Raw genomic sequence first — 16,885 nt, 5'->3', positions numbered from 1 at the left:
CTTGAGCAAGTTTGGGTAAAGAATTCTTGGTAAAGAAATCATTTTTCTTTCAAATTTTGAAAACAAGTCAACTTCTAGTGTTGCTGTTTGAAAGACTAAATGCATTTCTTATTTTGTAACTCTGGTATCTTAAAAAATCTCATCTCTGTTCCTAGTGCTTCATTATTTCATTAATCGGTTATTAGGACCTTGATTTGGACACTTTTTCATCCATTGTTCTATGTATTCAGTGGGCCCTTTTGTAGTGGGAACTCATGCTTTCAATTTTTTAAATTATATGGTTGATGGCTTTTTCGCTCTAGGATCCTTGTGATACAGATGTTATACCTATAGAACTGTTTCTCTAATTTTCTCATCTCTTTCCTGTTTTATATCTCTTTGTTCTGTTTTCTGAGAGATTTCCTCAAACTCACATTCTAACCCATCTGTTGAATTTTTTTATTTCTTCTGTCATGTTTCTAAGAGTTCCTTTTGTTCTCTGAATAGTCCTTTTGTGTTTTAATAGCATCCTGTTTATGTTTCACAAAGGAAATATTTTTTCTTATATCAGAATATTAATTAGGTTTTATTTTAAGTTTTCATCTCTGCACATAGATTTTCCTTTATAGCTTTTCCTCCCTTCCATTTGTTCTGCTCTTCATCTTTCATATTAGAATGTGATTTTTGGTCATCTGTTCAGATTTAAAAGTAGGAAACCAAAAAGCTGCATTGGAAGCTCTGTGGATATGTTTGGGGCTTATCATAATGAGTTGTGAGCTTCACTTAGGGTGACTGGCAGTATATTTTAGGTCTTTTTTCTGCCCCGTGGCATTGGTCAGGTTCCCCAGAGAAAGCTTCACTAATATTCTGCTTGTATGCTAAAGGCCTACAAGCCAAGTGAGAGAAGACTGAGGTTTGGTACTCCACCTTCAGCAATGCCTGGTATTAGGCCGTCAAGTCTAGAGACACTCTCTATCCAGGAAATCTCCACTTCTCTGGCAAAGTGGGATACCTTAGTTGTTCTCTCCACAGGGGGTGAGGAGGGAATTCAATTGCTTCTGAAACAGCCTTCCTTATCCTTAGCCTCTCCTTTCACTCCACCTTCCAGGGTGTCTTAGATACCGAGCCCTTAAGGATTTTTTTTTTTTTTTTTTTTTTAATATATTTTATTGATTTTTTTACAGAGAGAAAGAGAGAGGGATAGAGTTAGAAACATCAATCAGCTGCCCCCTGCGCACCCCCCACTGCGGATGTGCCCGCAACCAAGGTACATGCCCTTGACCGGAATCGAACCCGGGACCCTTGAGTCCGCAGGCCGACGCTCTATCCACTGAGCCAAACCGGTTTCGGCCGAGCCCTTAAGGATTTTATGGTGCAAACCATGCTTTCCCTGCCTCCACCCTATGAGTTGGCTTTCTGAAGCCTTCTAAGTGTAATACCATTCATCCATCTGCTTTCCAGCCTCCAAATTTCTTCTCTTTTTTAATCCTCACCTGAGGGTATTTTTTCCCATTGATTTTCAGAGAGAGTGGAAGGGAGGGGAGAGACAGAGAGAGAGAAACATTGATGTGTGAGAGACACATTGATTGGTTGCCCATCCCCACCCCACCTGACTGGGCTGGGGATCCAGCCTGCAAATGAGGTATGTACCTGTAACCCTTCAATCCACAGGCCGATTCTCCAACCCCTGAGCCAAACCAGCTAGGGCCAGCCTCCAAATTTCTTATTCTTTTCCATTCTCATGCTTGCAAGATTATGCCTGTAGAAACAAAATCAGTTTCATGAAATTTAATTGGAGATTCAGGAAGGAGCAAAATTATTATACACATGTTCAATATGTCATTCTTAGCAAGCAGTCCTCTAGCACTTAAGACTTTTGAAAACAGAGTGGCATGATATTTGAGTTTTAGAAAAGCTAATTCCCATTTGTATATTTTTTTGTCCTTTTTATCCCTAATTACAGTTGTTTTCACTTGCTCATCCAAGTCTGTAACACATACATCATACATTGTCAACATGATTTCCTCTTGTCATTCCCATATCTGCTTTTGTTTCCATTGTTAGTTGTTGTTTTTTTTAAGATTTTTTAATTGATTTTGAGAGAGAGCGGAAGGGAGAGGGGGGAGAGAAACATTGATGTGAGAACAAAACATTGATCGGCTGCCTCCTGCACACCCCCTGCCGAGGATCAGGAATTGAACCAGCAACCTTTCTGTGCACGGGACGACTCCAAACCAACTGAGTCACTCCGGCCAGTACTTATTGTCAGTCTTTAACCCTTTGCACTCGCTTGCTTTTTTCTCGATTTCTTTATTCTACTCAGGATTTAATTTTTTAAATACCCCAGATTTTACAAAGCGCGGCAGTAGAATAAAAAACTGGAGTTTCTTTTCATACAAACTTATTTATTTGGATTTTTTTATATTTCAAATTATTGATACATTCAAAGAGTATAAAAAGAGCTGCTACCAATGCTAACCGTGTCGAGTCACACTCGACATCCGAGTGCAAAAGGTTAATACTAGAAAAATATAATAAAATAGTCAAATCCAAGATCATTGAACAGGAAAAAACATTTCAGCCTAACTAATGAAGGAAGAAAATCTAAAACAATAATGAGATATCTTAGTTTACTTTTGGAATTTGCAGAAATTTTTTTAAGTGAAAAAGAACATATTGTTGGTTTTGATTATGAGAATGTAAATTTTTATGAACTTAAGAGTTGGATAAAAGGGTAATTGTTGTAGCTTCTTGAAATAGGCAAATTTGAAAACCTAAATATGGCCCTAGCTGGTTTGGTTCAGTGGATAGAGCGTCAGCCTGCGGACTGAAGGATCCTGGTTTTGATTCTGGTCAAGGGCACATGCCTGGGGTTGTGGGCTTGATCCCCAGTAGGGGACGTGCAGGAGGCAGCAAATCAGTGATTTTCTCTCAGAATTGATGTTTCTATCTTTCTTTCCCTCTCCCTTCCTCTCTGAAATCAATAATATATGTATGTATATATATATGTATAAAATCTAAATATGTAATAATAAGGAATTTATTGAATAAATTATATACTTTAACTATTATGCAGCCATTAAAACAAAGGAGACTGTTAATGGAATGGAAAAATATTTATAGTGGATTCATATGATAAAGTAGATTCCATGATAATGTATTATAAAAATTGAGTGTATGTGTACCTTTAAAATCACCTAGATCTACAGAAAAATTATAAAAAGTGATTCGCTCTGAGTGGTAGGAATGTAAGTGTCTTATATTTTATTTTTGTGTATCTGTATTTTATAAACTTAAAATGAGAGGAGCCATTATGTAGAATGGTCAAGGTAGAAAAAATTATTCACTGAGTTACTTAGCATGTTATATTCGCCCTAGAGAATAGTCAGAAGAGAACATAATTCAAATATTAGAAGAGCTTTCATATGGAATTGAATTATTCTGAATATCTTAAGACTGTTGTGGTTCAGTGTAGGGAAACGTGTCTTTGTGTCCGTGAGTGTTTATAAACACGTCTCTATGTAACTAGTGGAGGGGTAGTCCATGGACCACATTTTGAGAACCAGATAAAACTGAACAAGAGAGAAAAATGACTAATTAGCAAGGACTTCTAACTGTCCAAAGATGGTTTTAGCCTCTACCTTCAATAGAGATCTCCTCCACAGGCTTCACAGTCAAATATCAGATCAATTCTTCCATCATCCACCACCACCCCAACCACCCAGAAGTTTCTCCTTACTTCTTGTGTTCTCTGGTTCAGTTGATAGCAGAATCTACCATTTCTTACCCAAACATGAAATATATGGATCATCTTTGATTCCTCTCACCTCCTTCAACCAATCATTCATAAAGCCCTTACTGGTCTGCCTCCTAATTTGTATTAAATTGCTTCTCTCATTCCCTACCACATCTAGTACCTTCTTTCTGCCTTCATCATCTCACTTTAACTACTATTTAGGCTTTCTCAATTGGTCTCCTAGCCTCACTTTTTTCTTCCTGTGACATAAATATTTTTCACACCGCACAAGAGAGATCTATCTAAAATTTAGCAAACCTCACCATAATGTTCAGGAGTTCAAAACCCTTCAATTGCCTTTCCCAATCTCCTCAAGATAAAGTGCAAGTTCTTTAATATGACATATATAAGAGTTTTCATGACTAGCGTATTCACTCCTGCCTGCCTCTGTTATTTCATCTCCTCACTTCCTACATTTTAGAGTAAACACGTCTCCAGTAGTACTGACTGCTTGTCATCCCTCTCTGCCATGTACAGATGGTGCCGTTTCTCTGCTTTTGCCAGGGCTAGCCTCTGCCTGGAATTCTATACTTATAGCAACATGTCTAACTTGTTTTCTTTGTTTCAAATTTATATTCTTCCCTGGTAGCCTCCTCTCTTAGGTGGGATGGGATAGCTCTCAATGTGTTGATTTTTATCTTTTACAAACCTCATTATTTCACTGAATTATGTTTATTTGTGTCCTTTTCCCCATTTCTTCACACACATACCCCAATCTATATCTTTCTCATTTTTGTAGCTTCAGTTCTAACATTGTTCTTGGCATATAGGTCCCCAGTAACTGTTTACCAAATGAGCAAATAAAATTCCTACCCCCAAATTTGTGCTAGCATAGGAATAGTTAAGTACCATCTGATAGACATCGAATAAGAGCCCTTTGTACCTACATATTGACTGATTAATAGTGCCTTCTTTTGTGCCTCAGGGGGAAAAATGGTTTCTCTTATATTTTCTAAACTCTGCTCATTTATTCCTACAAGAGGAAAATAAATCTTAACATATCAACTATTACCAGTTTAGTGATTTATTTGGGGGGGGTGTAGAAATTTTTAGATTATTATAACTATTAATACTTTCTCAGTAATGAAAGGCATACTTATAATTAGTTTAAGGTAAAACTATGCTGTGTATTATAAAATGTGTATTTGTTATAGACTAGTAACTAAGTTTTACCCAAGCTTGAAAGCAATTATACTTGAGAACATGATTTATTTAATACATGATATTAAGAAGACTTTTATGTTTAAGTCTAACATATTGCTTGACTTTTGTTAAATTACTTAATCTCTTTGAGTGCTTGATCTCTTTCTAAAATAAATAGGATCCTGATTACCCAGGCTTGATATTTTTGAAGAACAAAATGAGAAATTGGGTATGAAAGCAGGTGGGAAAATGTAAAGCACCATACAAATAAAGTAGTATTTAGTTTTTAAAGGAAGTCTATTATATATTTTGATATTACATTAAAATAGTATTTTGGTTTTTGTCATTTGGGAGGAATTGAAAAGTGGGGATGGGGAAGGTATTTGAAGTCTTTTTATTTTTTAATAATATTAAATTTAATCATTAGTTTCTTTCACACCAGTGAAATACTTACGTAGCAAAAAGGTCATCATTTTGCTGCTAAATTTTGCTTTATATTGAACATGAGTACTCCCAAGAAGGTATCTGTGATGGTAATTTTTTTCCATGTTCAACACAATAGGTATCTATGCCAGCAGCTCATGCAACATCATCTGCTCCCACCGTAACATTAGTACAACTGCCCAATGGACAGACAGTTCAAGTCCATGGAGTTATTCAGGCGGCCCAGCCATCAGTTATTCAGTCTCCACAAGTCCAAACAGTTCAGGTATGTGTATAAAAAGTTCTGCATCTATTTTTATAACTGTGATTTATAGTCATATCTCTCTTTCATTAGTTATGAAAATAGGGGCATTATGTAGTTCAGAATTTATTTTACTTTACAATAAAGGAATATGCTGCATCTGTATAGTCACCTTTATAGGAATGCATATACCCAAGAATAGACATAGAAGAAAAAGACTTTCTTAAGCTATAAAGAAAGAGAATTAATTGGGGGAAATCTTTAATAAGTACATGGGATAAAATGAAAATGTTTGGGAGAGACTGTAAGGCTCATGTACCTCAATTAAGGAAAATTGAGAAATAAACATTAATATCTTTGTAACTATTTTCTAAACATGCAACAAAAAATAAACCCTTGCCAAAAATTAACTAATAACCTTACCTAAGATATTATTTTAATTTAGAGATTACATAAAGCATATGTTTAGGGTTCTAAGTTACAGAATATAACTTTGAAATAATGATATTTCAGAAAGTGCACCTTAAGAGTCAGGGATTATACTACACATTATCTCATTCTTTAGAGAGATTGTTCCTTTGAGTTGGATCCAAAGGAAATAGAGGCATGTAGACCTCTGAAGGTGACTACTCAATTGTAGGGAAAACTTAGAGCAGTATACATCTTTGCGGTGAGCTTATTGAGGAAAAAAAAAAACTTGAACATTCATTCAAGTAGGCCATAACCCCAGCCTCCCATTTCATATTTTTTGCTTCACAGTCTTCCTGTAAGGACTTAAAAAGACTTTTCTCCGGAACTCAGGTGAGTCCTAGGTCCTAGATTTGGAGAGAACTATTTTTAGAAAGGAAGGTGAGAAATTTTTCTTTATGTCTTTGTCCTTCTCTGTAAACACGGGATTCAGCTTTGAATAAAAAACTTAGAGATCTTCTAAGTCTAGGCCAAACTTGTTACTTATCCAGCTCTTAGTCTGTGGCTTAATTTCCCTATATGTCTTTTCTTCCTTCCTCTAAATTGAACCCAGCATTGCTTTCAAAGGAAGGAAGGTCATATTATCTCCTGAGGTAACCGATTTATAATTAGGGATAATTGCTAAAATATTGTTCCATGTGATGAACTAGGTATGCCTTTCTTTTTCTTTTTCTTTTTTTTTTTTTTTTTAATCCTCACCGAGGATATTTTCTCCATTGATTTTCAGACAGAGACCAGGTATGCCTTTTACCAGGTGATCTCAGTTAAGCAAGTTTTTGTTTTTTTTAAATATATTTTATTGATTTTTTTACAGGGAGGAAGGGAGAGGGATAGAGAGCTAGAAACATCGATGATAGAGAAACATCAATCAGCTGCCTCCTGCACACTCCCTACTGGGTATGTGTCCACAACCAAGGTACATGCCCTTGACTGGAATCGAACCTGGGACCCTTCTGTCCACAGGCCAACGCTCTATCCACTGAGCCAAACTGGTTAGGGCCAGTTAAGCAAGTTTTAACTCCTTTCTGTTAGACTGCTTCCTATTCCCCATTTCCCACCCCTTTCCCATTTAAAAAAAAAAAAAAAAAAAAGATCAGACCAAACAATTGCCTATTTTTCTTCAGTCATTTCTTATATGGTGTAGCTTTGATTCCTCATCACCATCCTCGTTGTCTTCTTGTGGGTGAGCTTTGGGTTTTCCTTGGGCATAGTAGCCAGACTGATGGGTGTTTATAGAGGGGAGAAGTGCCTCCTTTGTCCTGGGAGCATTCTGTTAACGTTGAAAGGACTTGTTAGATCTTGTCTGTCATATTATACTTTTGTGTATTGAGCTGCTAATAAACCCCCCCCCCCCCCCCCCCCCTCGTGCCCTCCCACCCCTCCGGCTTCACCCCCCAACCATGTTTCATTATGTCCTTGTGCTTTTAACTTGCTTCAACACTTAGTGGGGGGAAAAGGGTGTTTTTCTATGAAATCATTAAATTGTGGGAATTTCCATACTGAAAGATACCTGGAAGGGAATTTTTTACCAAGTAGGAGTCAGTATTGCCCAGTTAAAAATGGAAGAATTTGATATTTCTGTGGAATCACAGTGGATGAGTTATAGTCTCTTATACTTTGCCTCCATTTTTATTTCATTAATGTTACCTTACATTCTCCATCCTATGCCATTACTAATTCCCTACTCATATCTTCTTCTTGATAATAGTAGAAAGATTCCAAGGATCACATTAATCTTTTTCTTTTTCACTTAATAGTAGGAGATCTTTCTATAAAGAAACCAAAAAATTACCAAAATTATACCCACAAAATTGTTAAGATCACAGTTTTTGGTAATAATATGCGATATTTGTTTATTCTTGTTTTTAATCTTTACTTTGTGACAACAATAATAATAATAGTTTAAACCTGGGGGTCATGGCCATTAACTGTAGAAATGGGTTCATATTTTCAAGAACACATTTTTTTCCATTAAGGTGAGTTATGCCTATAATTGAAAGCCTGAATTCTAGGAACAGGGACATAAATATAGTATTTTTAAAAAAGGGCCTAAACCGTGGAGAATTTGTTACATTTTAATAGTCACTTCAGCTGGTTAATAGTAAGTAGTATTAATCACTGGGAAATAGTTTACCTCAAAAAAGGTGATCCAACAGGAGAGAAATGGTTTCTCAAACTTCTAGATGGGAGAATAGTATTATTCTAGAACAGCATTTCCAAAATATACAAGGCACATTTCTCAGGTGTGAGAATAACATATTAGGACTTCTGTTTATACTTTTTAATCTAAGAATATCAGAAACTAAGCTGTAGTAATATTCCATTTATTACTTGACGTTGGTATCCTAACTTTATCTTATGTATAAATAAGAGTCAAATCTCACATATTATGGGAGTGACATAAATGTATAGAAGTTAACAGTGGCGTCCTCACTTTTTATTTATTGGTTTTGGATGCATTTTAAATACAGTGTAATTTAAACATGTCAGAGGATTTGTGAATTACCTTAAATTATTACATTCATTCCTTCAACCAATTTTTATTGATCAGATGTTATGTGCCAGTCACTATTCTAGGTGCTTTGAAAGACAGCAGTGAACAAATAATACTTCCCTATTCTTATGAAGATCACATTTGAGCGAAGAGAAACAATGAAAAAATAAAATATGTCAGGTGAGGATAAGTACTGGGAAGATGATTAAAGCAAGTGAAAGTGGTGGAGAATGACTTGGTGAAAAGGGTATTCTGTTTTATGTCGGGTGGTCAGGGAACATGGTAAGCAGAAGGCAGTGAAGGAGGCTAGCCCATCTATATACTGTATATAAAAGGCAAATATGCAGTGTCCCCTCGGGAATTCAACTGGAGACCAGGAGTTCGATTGCTCGCTATGACATGCACTGACCACCAGGGGGCGGCATGGAATAAGGAAGGCCCTGGCCAGCAGCTGGAAGGAAGGCCCTGATTGGCCCTGATCACTGGCCAGGCCTAGGGACCCTACTTGTGCATGAATTTCGTGCACCAGGCCTCTAGTACAATAATAAAAGGAAGTCCAGAGGCTCAGAAGTGAGAGTATGGAATAGCGAGGAATAGTGAGAAGATATAACTCAGAGTGAGCAAGGGGGAGAGTAGTTGGAGATGGAATTTTTGGTAGAATCTTTACAATACTGTGTAATGTGATGGGAGCAATGATAAAAATCTCTTGTGCAACATAGAAGTTTAGTGGTTATATAGCAAAGTGTGTTGGAGTTATCTAATGAAAGGATGAATTACATTTTTTTTTTTACTTAAGACACATGTTCTAAAGTTTCTGGTATTTTTAATAATGGCAAGCAAGGATGTGTAAGGGACATATTACCTAATATATTTTTGGAAAGAAAATCTCTTAACTATCCTTTCTGGGAGAAAGTAACATATTAATGCATGAGATAGTAACTAGTTTTTGAAAGAAACTTGTGCTATGACAGGAGCATTTTGAAAATAAAAGTTTGGAAATATTTTCATACCTTTTTTTAAAAAAAACTGCAAACAAAAATTTACTGTAAAACTACATTTGGCACCTAAAAAGTCAAATCTATATACTTTTAAAACCTGGAAATAGAATTTTTCAGACTATTTAGAAGTCCTCTAGAGTTTCAGTAGGTGTTGAACTTACTGGTTAAAATATGAAACCATAATACCTTTTATTAGCATATAGTAACTGAGAACCAGCAAAATGAAAATATACTAGATTAATCTCATAAAAAGTTTGTATAACTTATAAATAAAAAGAAAAATGATTGTTTTATTAAGTAAGCGCAGCCAAAAATTCACTTATTTTATAACTACATCTCAAGAGGTCTCTTTTTTCAACAATAGCAGATTTTAAATCATATTTCAAAAGCCCAAGCTTAGAATCATATTTTTGAGTCACTGTTACAAATTATTAAATGACTTTTGACAAAGCACATTAAAGCAAATCATTGACTATTAAAAACTGAAATGATTTAAGAAATTTACAGATACATTTTAATATTTACACTTGCTCTATCTCTTTAAAATATTGTTTTATATGTAAAATAACACTTAAAATTTACAAATAAGAAATATATGCTTATGTAAATTTTTCTTATTTATAAGGGAGATCTGCAGATCAAAAGTGCTTGGAAGTTATTGTTCTAGATTTTTATTAAATGTCTTGATCCACTGAATAAAAAACTACCTGAGCCATGAGTGTGAACTCTCCCCAGGAAAAGTATTTAAGTTTCCAGGGGACTATGTATAGTCTGAGAAAGCATATAATATTATCAGTGCTTTGATTTTCACTGATATTTTATTTTGAAATTTAAAAAAACATCAAAATAGGAAGTTTTCCCCCTCCATATGAATAGGAGGTAAAAGTTTTTAACAAAGTAAAAGAGAGTTGAGAAACTTTATATCTACAAGTGATAGTTTGGCTTTTGAACATGTATCTATCTAACAAAGGGGGAATATGCTAATTGACCATCACACCCCCACAAGATGGCGCCGCCCATAGCCAATAAAGCTAGAATATGCTAATTGACTGCCACACCCTCACAAGATGGCGGCACCCAGTCCCCTCAGCCCAGCCTCATCCAGCCGGAGTCCACCAGTCCCCTCAGGCCCGCCTCATCTAGCTTCAGTCCCCCAGTCCACTCAGCCCCACCTCATCCAGCCAGAGTCCTCCAGTCCCCTCAGCTCCTCAGGGGAAGGCAATTGAGGACCATCAGGCTGGCAGGGGAAGGCAGTTGGGGATGATCATGCCAGCAGGGGAGCAGTTAGGCGTCAATCAGGCTGGAAGGGGAGCTGTTAGGGGGCTGTCAGGCAGAGTGTTTAAGAGCCAGCAGTCCCAGATTGTGAGAGGGATGTCCCAAATTAGAGAGGGTGCAGGCTGAGCTGAGGGACAACCCTGCCCCCCCCCCCCCCGTGCATGAATTTCTTGCACCGGGCCTCTAGTTGACTTATAAGTGGCAAAGGTTAAAGACTTATTTAAGGAGCTCCAGAAGGGGTTTATAAGTGGGGTGATACAGGGTGAGGCTCAAAGGAGGTGGTCTATCATTGGAATGAAGTAGTCTATGATACTTAAAATTGGGATGTAATTTTTCATGTGGTTATTTTTAATAGCCTGTTAAGTATATTCAACTATAATTACTAATCCTATCTAATAAAAGGGTAATATGCAAATTGACCATCACTCCAACACACAATATGGCTGCCCCCATGTGGACACAAGATGGCCACCAGAAGATGGCCAGCAGGGGAGGGCAGTTGTGGGCAATCAGGCCAGCAGGGGAGGGCAGTTGGGAGGGACCAGGCCTGCAGGGGAGGACAGTTGGGAGGGACCAGGCCTGCAGGGGAGGGCAGTTGGAAGGGACCAGGCCTGCAGGGGAGGGCAGTTGGGAGGGACCAGGCCTGCAGGGGAGGGCAGGCAGTTGGGAGGGACCAGGCCTGCAGGGGAGGGCAGTTAGGGGGCGACTAGGCCAGCAGGGGAGAGCAGTTAGGCACGACCAGGTCTGCAGGGGAGGGCAGTTAGGGTCGACCAGGCTGGCAGGGGAGGGCAGTTAGGGGCGACCAGGCTGGCAGGGGAGGGTAGTTGGGGGTGACCAGGCCTGCAGGGGAGGGCAGTTGGGAGGGACCAGGCCTGCAGGGGAGGGCAGTTAGGGGCAATCAGGAGGCAGGCAGGCGAGCAGTTGGGAGCCAGCAGTCCTGGATTGTGAGAGGGATGTCCCAGATTGGAGAGGGTGCAAGATGGGCTGAGGGACACATATACCACTACCACCACCACCTCTCCTCATGCCCGAATTTCGTGCACTGGGCCTCTAGTTTTTATTTATAAAAAGGATTTTTTAAAGTATTTTTATTGATTTTTAGAAAGAGAGGAAGGGAGAGGGGGAGAGAGAAAGAAACATCGATGTGAGTGCAGAACATCAATCGGCTTCCTCTTGCATGTCCCCCCACCAGGGATTGAGCCCACAACCTGGGCATGTGTTCTGACTGGGAAATGAACCTTGAGGTTCACGGGACAATGCCCAAACAACTGAGCTACACCAGCCAGGGCTCATAAAAAGGACTTTTTGACATGATTTTTATTAGTCTCAGAAAGTGGGTCCACTGGGTGGGGTTTTTTTTGTTTGGTTGGGGTTTTTTTTTGTTTTTTTAAAAATATATTTTATTGATTTTTTTACAGAGAGGAAGAGAGAGGGATAGAGAGTTAGAAACATCGATGAGAGAGAAACATCGATCAGCTGCCTCTTGCACACCCCCTACTGGGGACGTGCCCACAACCAAGGTACATGTCCTTGACCGGAATCGAACCTGGGACCCTTGAGTCCGCAGGCCGACACTCTATCCACTGAGCCAGACCGGTTTCAGCGGTTTTTTATTTTGAGTAGATGATTCATAGGAATTGGCCTCATAGTTCTAAGTAATTACAATATGGTAAGTTAATTCCTTCTGTCTAAATTTACAAAATCTTTTAGATCAGAGGAAGAGTTGTTTTTTTCCTCCTACAAAGAGCAATAGATCCACTGAGTTTGAAAAAATTAAAGGCTACATATAAAAAGTAACATTAATTTATTTCATTTTGAAACTGTCACATGGGTGGTTTACGTAACATGTTTTGAAGTTGTTTTCATGACATTCAACCTGGGAGAGTGTGCCTAAGTCACTGTATATCCTTAAAAAAAGGTTGTAAGGATGAGAGTCAAACAAGGCAGAAAGAATAATAGAAGACCTAAGATTCTGAGAAATATTAATGAAGGTAAACACTTTTGATACAAAATACTGTCCAGTATGAGTTCTGTGTTGTTATTTCTTGAAATTCTGACCTTCTGTTAAAGCCTTTTCACAGCTCCTCATCTGCTCTATTTATGTGAGAAAGTCTGTGCAGGCTACACTGAGTGGGCTAGTTACAGCAGGTCCAGATTAGTGAGAAATTGTTCTGTGTGCTCCTGTGGCAGTAACTGTAGTGTTATTACTCTGCAGAGAATCACAGAGTAAATTCAGCCTTGCCCATCTTTTTATCTGTCATTCTGGATTCCTTAAATGTTCCTGTTATATTTTAGGTCTTAAGGACTATACTTATATTTTAAAGTGAGTGCATATCACAAAGCCCTGTCAAAACGAGTGCCTGCACTCTAACTCTTAGGCTCAGACCCTGTATATCAAGCATGTTAAACTCGCAGCCCACAACGAATATTTTTGCAGCCTAGCCAATATAACGGTATGTAAGAAACATTTTAATAAAAATTTCGCAACTTAATTTTCACAATATCCTGTTATTCATAATTATTAGTAACGAACTACAACGTTCGATAATGACTGATTACTATAATAGTGTTGCATTCATTTCCCTTACACGCTTTACGCATAGGCGCACCATTTCTCTCCACTAATACTAGCAGTGAATATTTTAGCAGCCGATTGCCACGTCATTAGTCTTGGACTGACTTGTTTGGAGTGCGCAACAGGAAATATTTTGCTTTTGGAGAACAAGAAAAATAGGCTTTTTTGCGTTACACTTATTAGTTTGTGCTGTTATTCAGTGTCTGGTAAATTAATGTTCAAGAAAAATATTAACTTTTATTAAAATGTTCTATTATTTTGTTAATGATAACTCATTTATTTCAGCCCTTTGTATTCAGCATGTCTTTATCAAAATAAATCTTCATTTTTATGAAAATTGAAGCTTTTGTTTTTTGTGGCCCATATAAACTTAAACCTTGTTTATTTGGTCCGTGTTAGCCTTGAGTTTGACATGCTTGATGTACATAGTACTTTTGGGATTTCTCTGGTTCCTCTGAATATGTTTTTTTCTTATTGTTATTGCCATAAATTTTGACTGAGAGCTAACCCACATAGACCCTTTTGCCCTGTTTAAATCTAAATCTCACTCTGACAGCATTGTGCACACCTAGTTCAGGAGAGAGCAGGAGGCTCCTGTTGGAGCAGACTAGGGAAACTTGGCAGTGTAAATCTGACAGAAAGCTTGCCTAGGTGAATGAACTTTTAGTCTGAAAATGGCCTAAAAACACCTCTGGGTTGCTGCTTCTGAAAAAACTGGTTTGATATTGGAACCAATAGGATTTTGGTCCAGTAAGGATGTCTAAAGCTGAGATGACAAATACTGACAGTGACTCCACTACTTCCTAGCTTTGTGGCTTGGGTGAGTTACTTCTTTGTGCCTTAGCTTTTCTGTCTATAAAATACATACAATAATCATACTTATTCAGCACCCAATGTTACTGTTTTAGTGAGTATTAAATAATATATGTATTTAGCAGAGCACTTGGCACATAGTAAGGAATACTAGTTGCTACTTTAAATCCCATGTAAAATCTTTATTCAACTTCATTACTCTTCAGTTCAGGGATACTTTCCAGAAATGCACAGTTCTTTAATTTTGAGTTTGCTTAATAAAAATTGTAGATTACCAATTTTGAACCATATCTATATGTAACAGAGCTTCTTCCTAATTTACTAGCTAGCCATCTGGAATGTGTTGGGGTATCACTAATCTTATTTGTACACTTGTAAATATATTTATAAGTGTTTACACAGTAGTTAAAGGAAAGTATTTGTATAGTCACTATATAGACTTATATGACCAAATATTTAGTCATTTTTTCTTACCTTCATGTCAGACACTTTATTTTACTTGGTAAACTTTTTCTGACTGTAAGAAAACAACTGACAGGTACTATTGATGCATTCAGGATTGATTACATGAAGTCCTAGAAGAGATTAAGTTGAATTTGGATATCACAGAAGTGTGGTTTTGACAATTTTTTTTAGGTCTTCCGACTTCTATAAAATAAGTAAATGGGAGGGGAAGGTGATCGGTGTAGGTCTCTCAAAAAGGGATTTTGTTAATCTACTGAAGCATGTATAAGGCTTATGTATGTCCTTTTTTATTTGACTTTTTCTTGAAATTCATAAATATTTTATGGGAATGAAATTTGATTATCAAGATAAAGTTCTTTATTTTCAGATTTCAACTATTGCAGAAAGTGAAGATTCACAGGAGTCAGTGGATAGTGTAACTGATTCCCAAAAACGAAGAGAGATTCTTTCAAGGAGGCCTTCCTACAGGTATGGAATTTAATAGTCATAAGAACTTAAAATCAGAGATGTCGGGAAAACAATTAGCTGCTCAGCTCAGGATCCAGTAGCTTACTTTCCTTCATCTTGAGTAAAAGAAGTTGGAAGCTTATCGTACAGGATAAGAGCACTTCTTACTCTGAACAGTCCTGGATAAACACTGATTATTTTTTTTCTGCTTCTGTTTTTGTAGATTATGCTGGCTACTGCTTTTCTGTTTAAAAGTTGGAAATACACTTAATAAGGTTATAGTATTTTTTAGTTACATATCACTTCTGACACTGTACTATTCATCTACTTAGCAACACATTTGCCAGCCATTTTCTTGTGCAGTGGTACTTGGCAGATAACTGTTAACCCTTTGCACTCGCTTTTTTTTCTCGATTCCTTTATTCTACTCGGGATTTAATTTTTTAAATACCCCAGATTTTACAAAGCGCAGCAGTAGAATAAAAACTGGAGTTTCTTTTCATACAAACTTATTTATTTGGATTATTTTATATTTCAAATTATTGATACATTCAAAGAGTATAAAAAGAGCTGCTACCGATACTAACCGTGTCGAGTCACATTCGACATCCGAGTGCAAAAAGTTAATAGTTGTTTCAGGGGGATGCTTTGCTGATATCCCCTAATTTTAGGGGCACCTTACTGTAGTTTTAATATTCAGTTAGAGAAGTTACCTGGTCCATGCCTTGCCTCCAAGATAGACCAAACCATTTTTTTTTCTATTTAGACTAGAGGCCCGGTGCACGAAATTTGTGCACGGGAAGGGGGTGGGTGTCCCTCAGCCCAGCCTGCACCCTCTCCAATCTGAGACTAATGCAGACTGATTCGTTAGAAATTTAAGATGTCAAAAATTACTTGGGTTAGGGTTTTTTTCTCTCTTCTGTCATTATGTTATTAATTTGAAATATGGTAAAATTCATTTGTTTTTGTTTATATTCCATTTTTAGAATTTCCCCCATCCTTGTTGATATTATTTTCATTTCTTTTGAATATGTGAAACATTGGCATGATTCTGAAAGTTTTTTGTACCAAAAATATATACATATACTCATAAGTGCCCCTGCTCACTCATTTCTTCTACACTTTTTTCCCCAACCATCTCCAGTAGATACTAATTTCATCAAACTCTGTCCTCCCCCCCCCCCCGCCCCCCCCCCTCTCTTTCTCGAACAGACAGGGAGATACGTGTATATTTTCTTATTTCACTTTCATATACTAAAGATACCATGTGTATCCATTATTGGGATGAACCATAATTATTCAACCATACTCCTATGTGTGGACATATAGATTGTTTCCAGTATATGCTGTTACAAACAGTACTACCATGAATACCCTTATGCATACATATTTTCATGCTGTTGGAAGTATATCTTAAGGGTAAATTCCTAGGAGACTGCTATATAAACATATAGATTTGTTAGATGTTAACAAATTCCTTCCATAACGGTTATTCTGATTTTATACTCCCAGCATTAGTGTATGAGTGTCTGTTTTCTCACAGCTTTGATCTCCCCCCCCACATATCAATGTTTAAGAGTTCTTTATATATCAGGGATATTGACCCTTTTGTATGTAATATATGTAAACATTTTCTCCTAGTATTGATGATATCTCTTGACTTAATTTTTTATATTCTTTGCCACACAAAATGATTTTTAATTAATTTCATTAATTATTTTTATTAGTCTCTTCTTATACCTGGATT

At 37.2% G+C, this 16,885-nt stretch overlaps 2 protein-coding genes across 9 annotated transcripts in view; one reads left to right on the top strand and one right to left on the bottom strand.

Annotated features, from left to right (window-relative positions):
* Positions 1–16,885, top strand: part of CREB1 (cAMP responsive element binding protein 1) — a 58,304-nt gene that overhangs the window by 23,818 nt on the left and 17,601 nt on the right. For 6 of the 7 annotated variants that reach the window (XR_008557528.1, XM_028151148.2, XM_054723469.1 and 3 more), the window contains 3 exons: positions 5,481–5,627; positions 6,363–6,404; positions 15,059–15,159. Coding sequence is in view for 6 of the 7 variants with exons in the window: in XM_028151148.2 (XP_028006949.1) it covers positions 5,481–5,627; positions 6,363–6,404; positions 15,059–15,159 (290 nt within the window). In the remaining variant the exon portion in view is untranslated. The remainder of the gene's footprint in view (positions 1–5,480; positions 5,628–6,362; positions 6,405–15,058; positions 15,160–16,885) is intronic. The other variant, XM_008145232.3, reaches the window with a different exon arrangement.
* METTL21A (methyltransferase 21A, HSPA lysine) overlaps positions 7,151–16,885 on the bottom strand; it is a 40,315-nt gene continuing 30,580 nt past the window's right edge. For both annotated transcript variants that reach the window (XM_054723474.1, XM_054723473.1), the window contains one exon: positions 7,151–7,341. In XM_054723474.1, the coding sequence (XP_054579449.1) occupies positions 7,192–7,341 (150 nt within the window). In that variant the 3' untranslated portion in view covers positions 7,151–7,191. The remainder of the gene's footprint in view (positions 7,342–16,885) is intronic.

This window comes from Eptesicus fuscus, chromosome 11, assembly GCF_027574615.1.
Source record: "Eptesicus fuscus isolate TK198812 chromosome 11, DD_ASM_mEF_20220401, whole genome shotgun sequence".
In the NCBI taxonomy this organism is placed as follows: Eukaryota; Metazoa; Chordata; class Mammalia; order Chiroptera; family Vespertilionidae; genus Eptesicus; species Eptesicus fuscus.
Note: the sequence above shows the minus strand (reverse complement) of the source record. Positions and strands in the feature narration are given on the sequence as shown.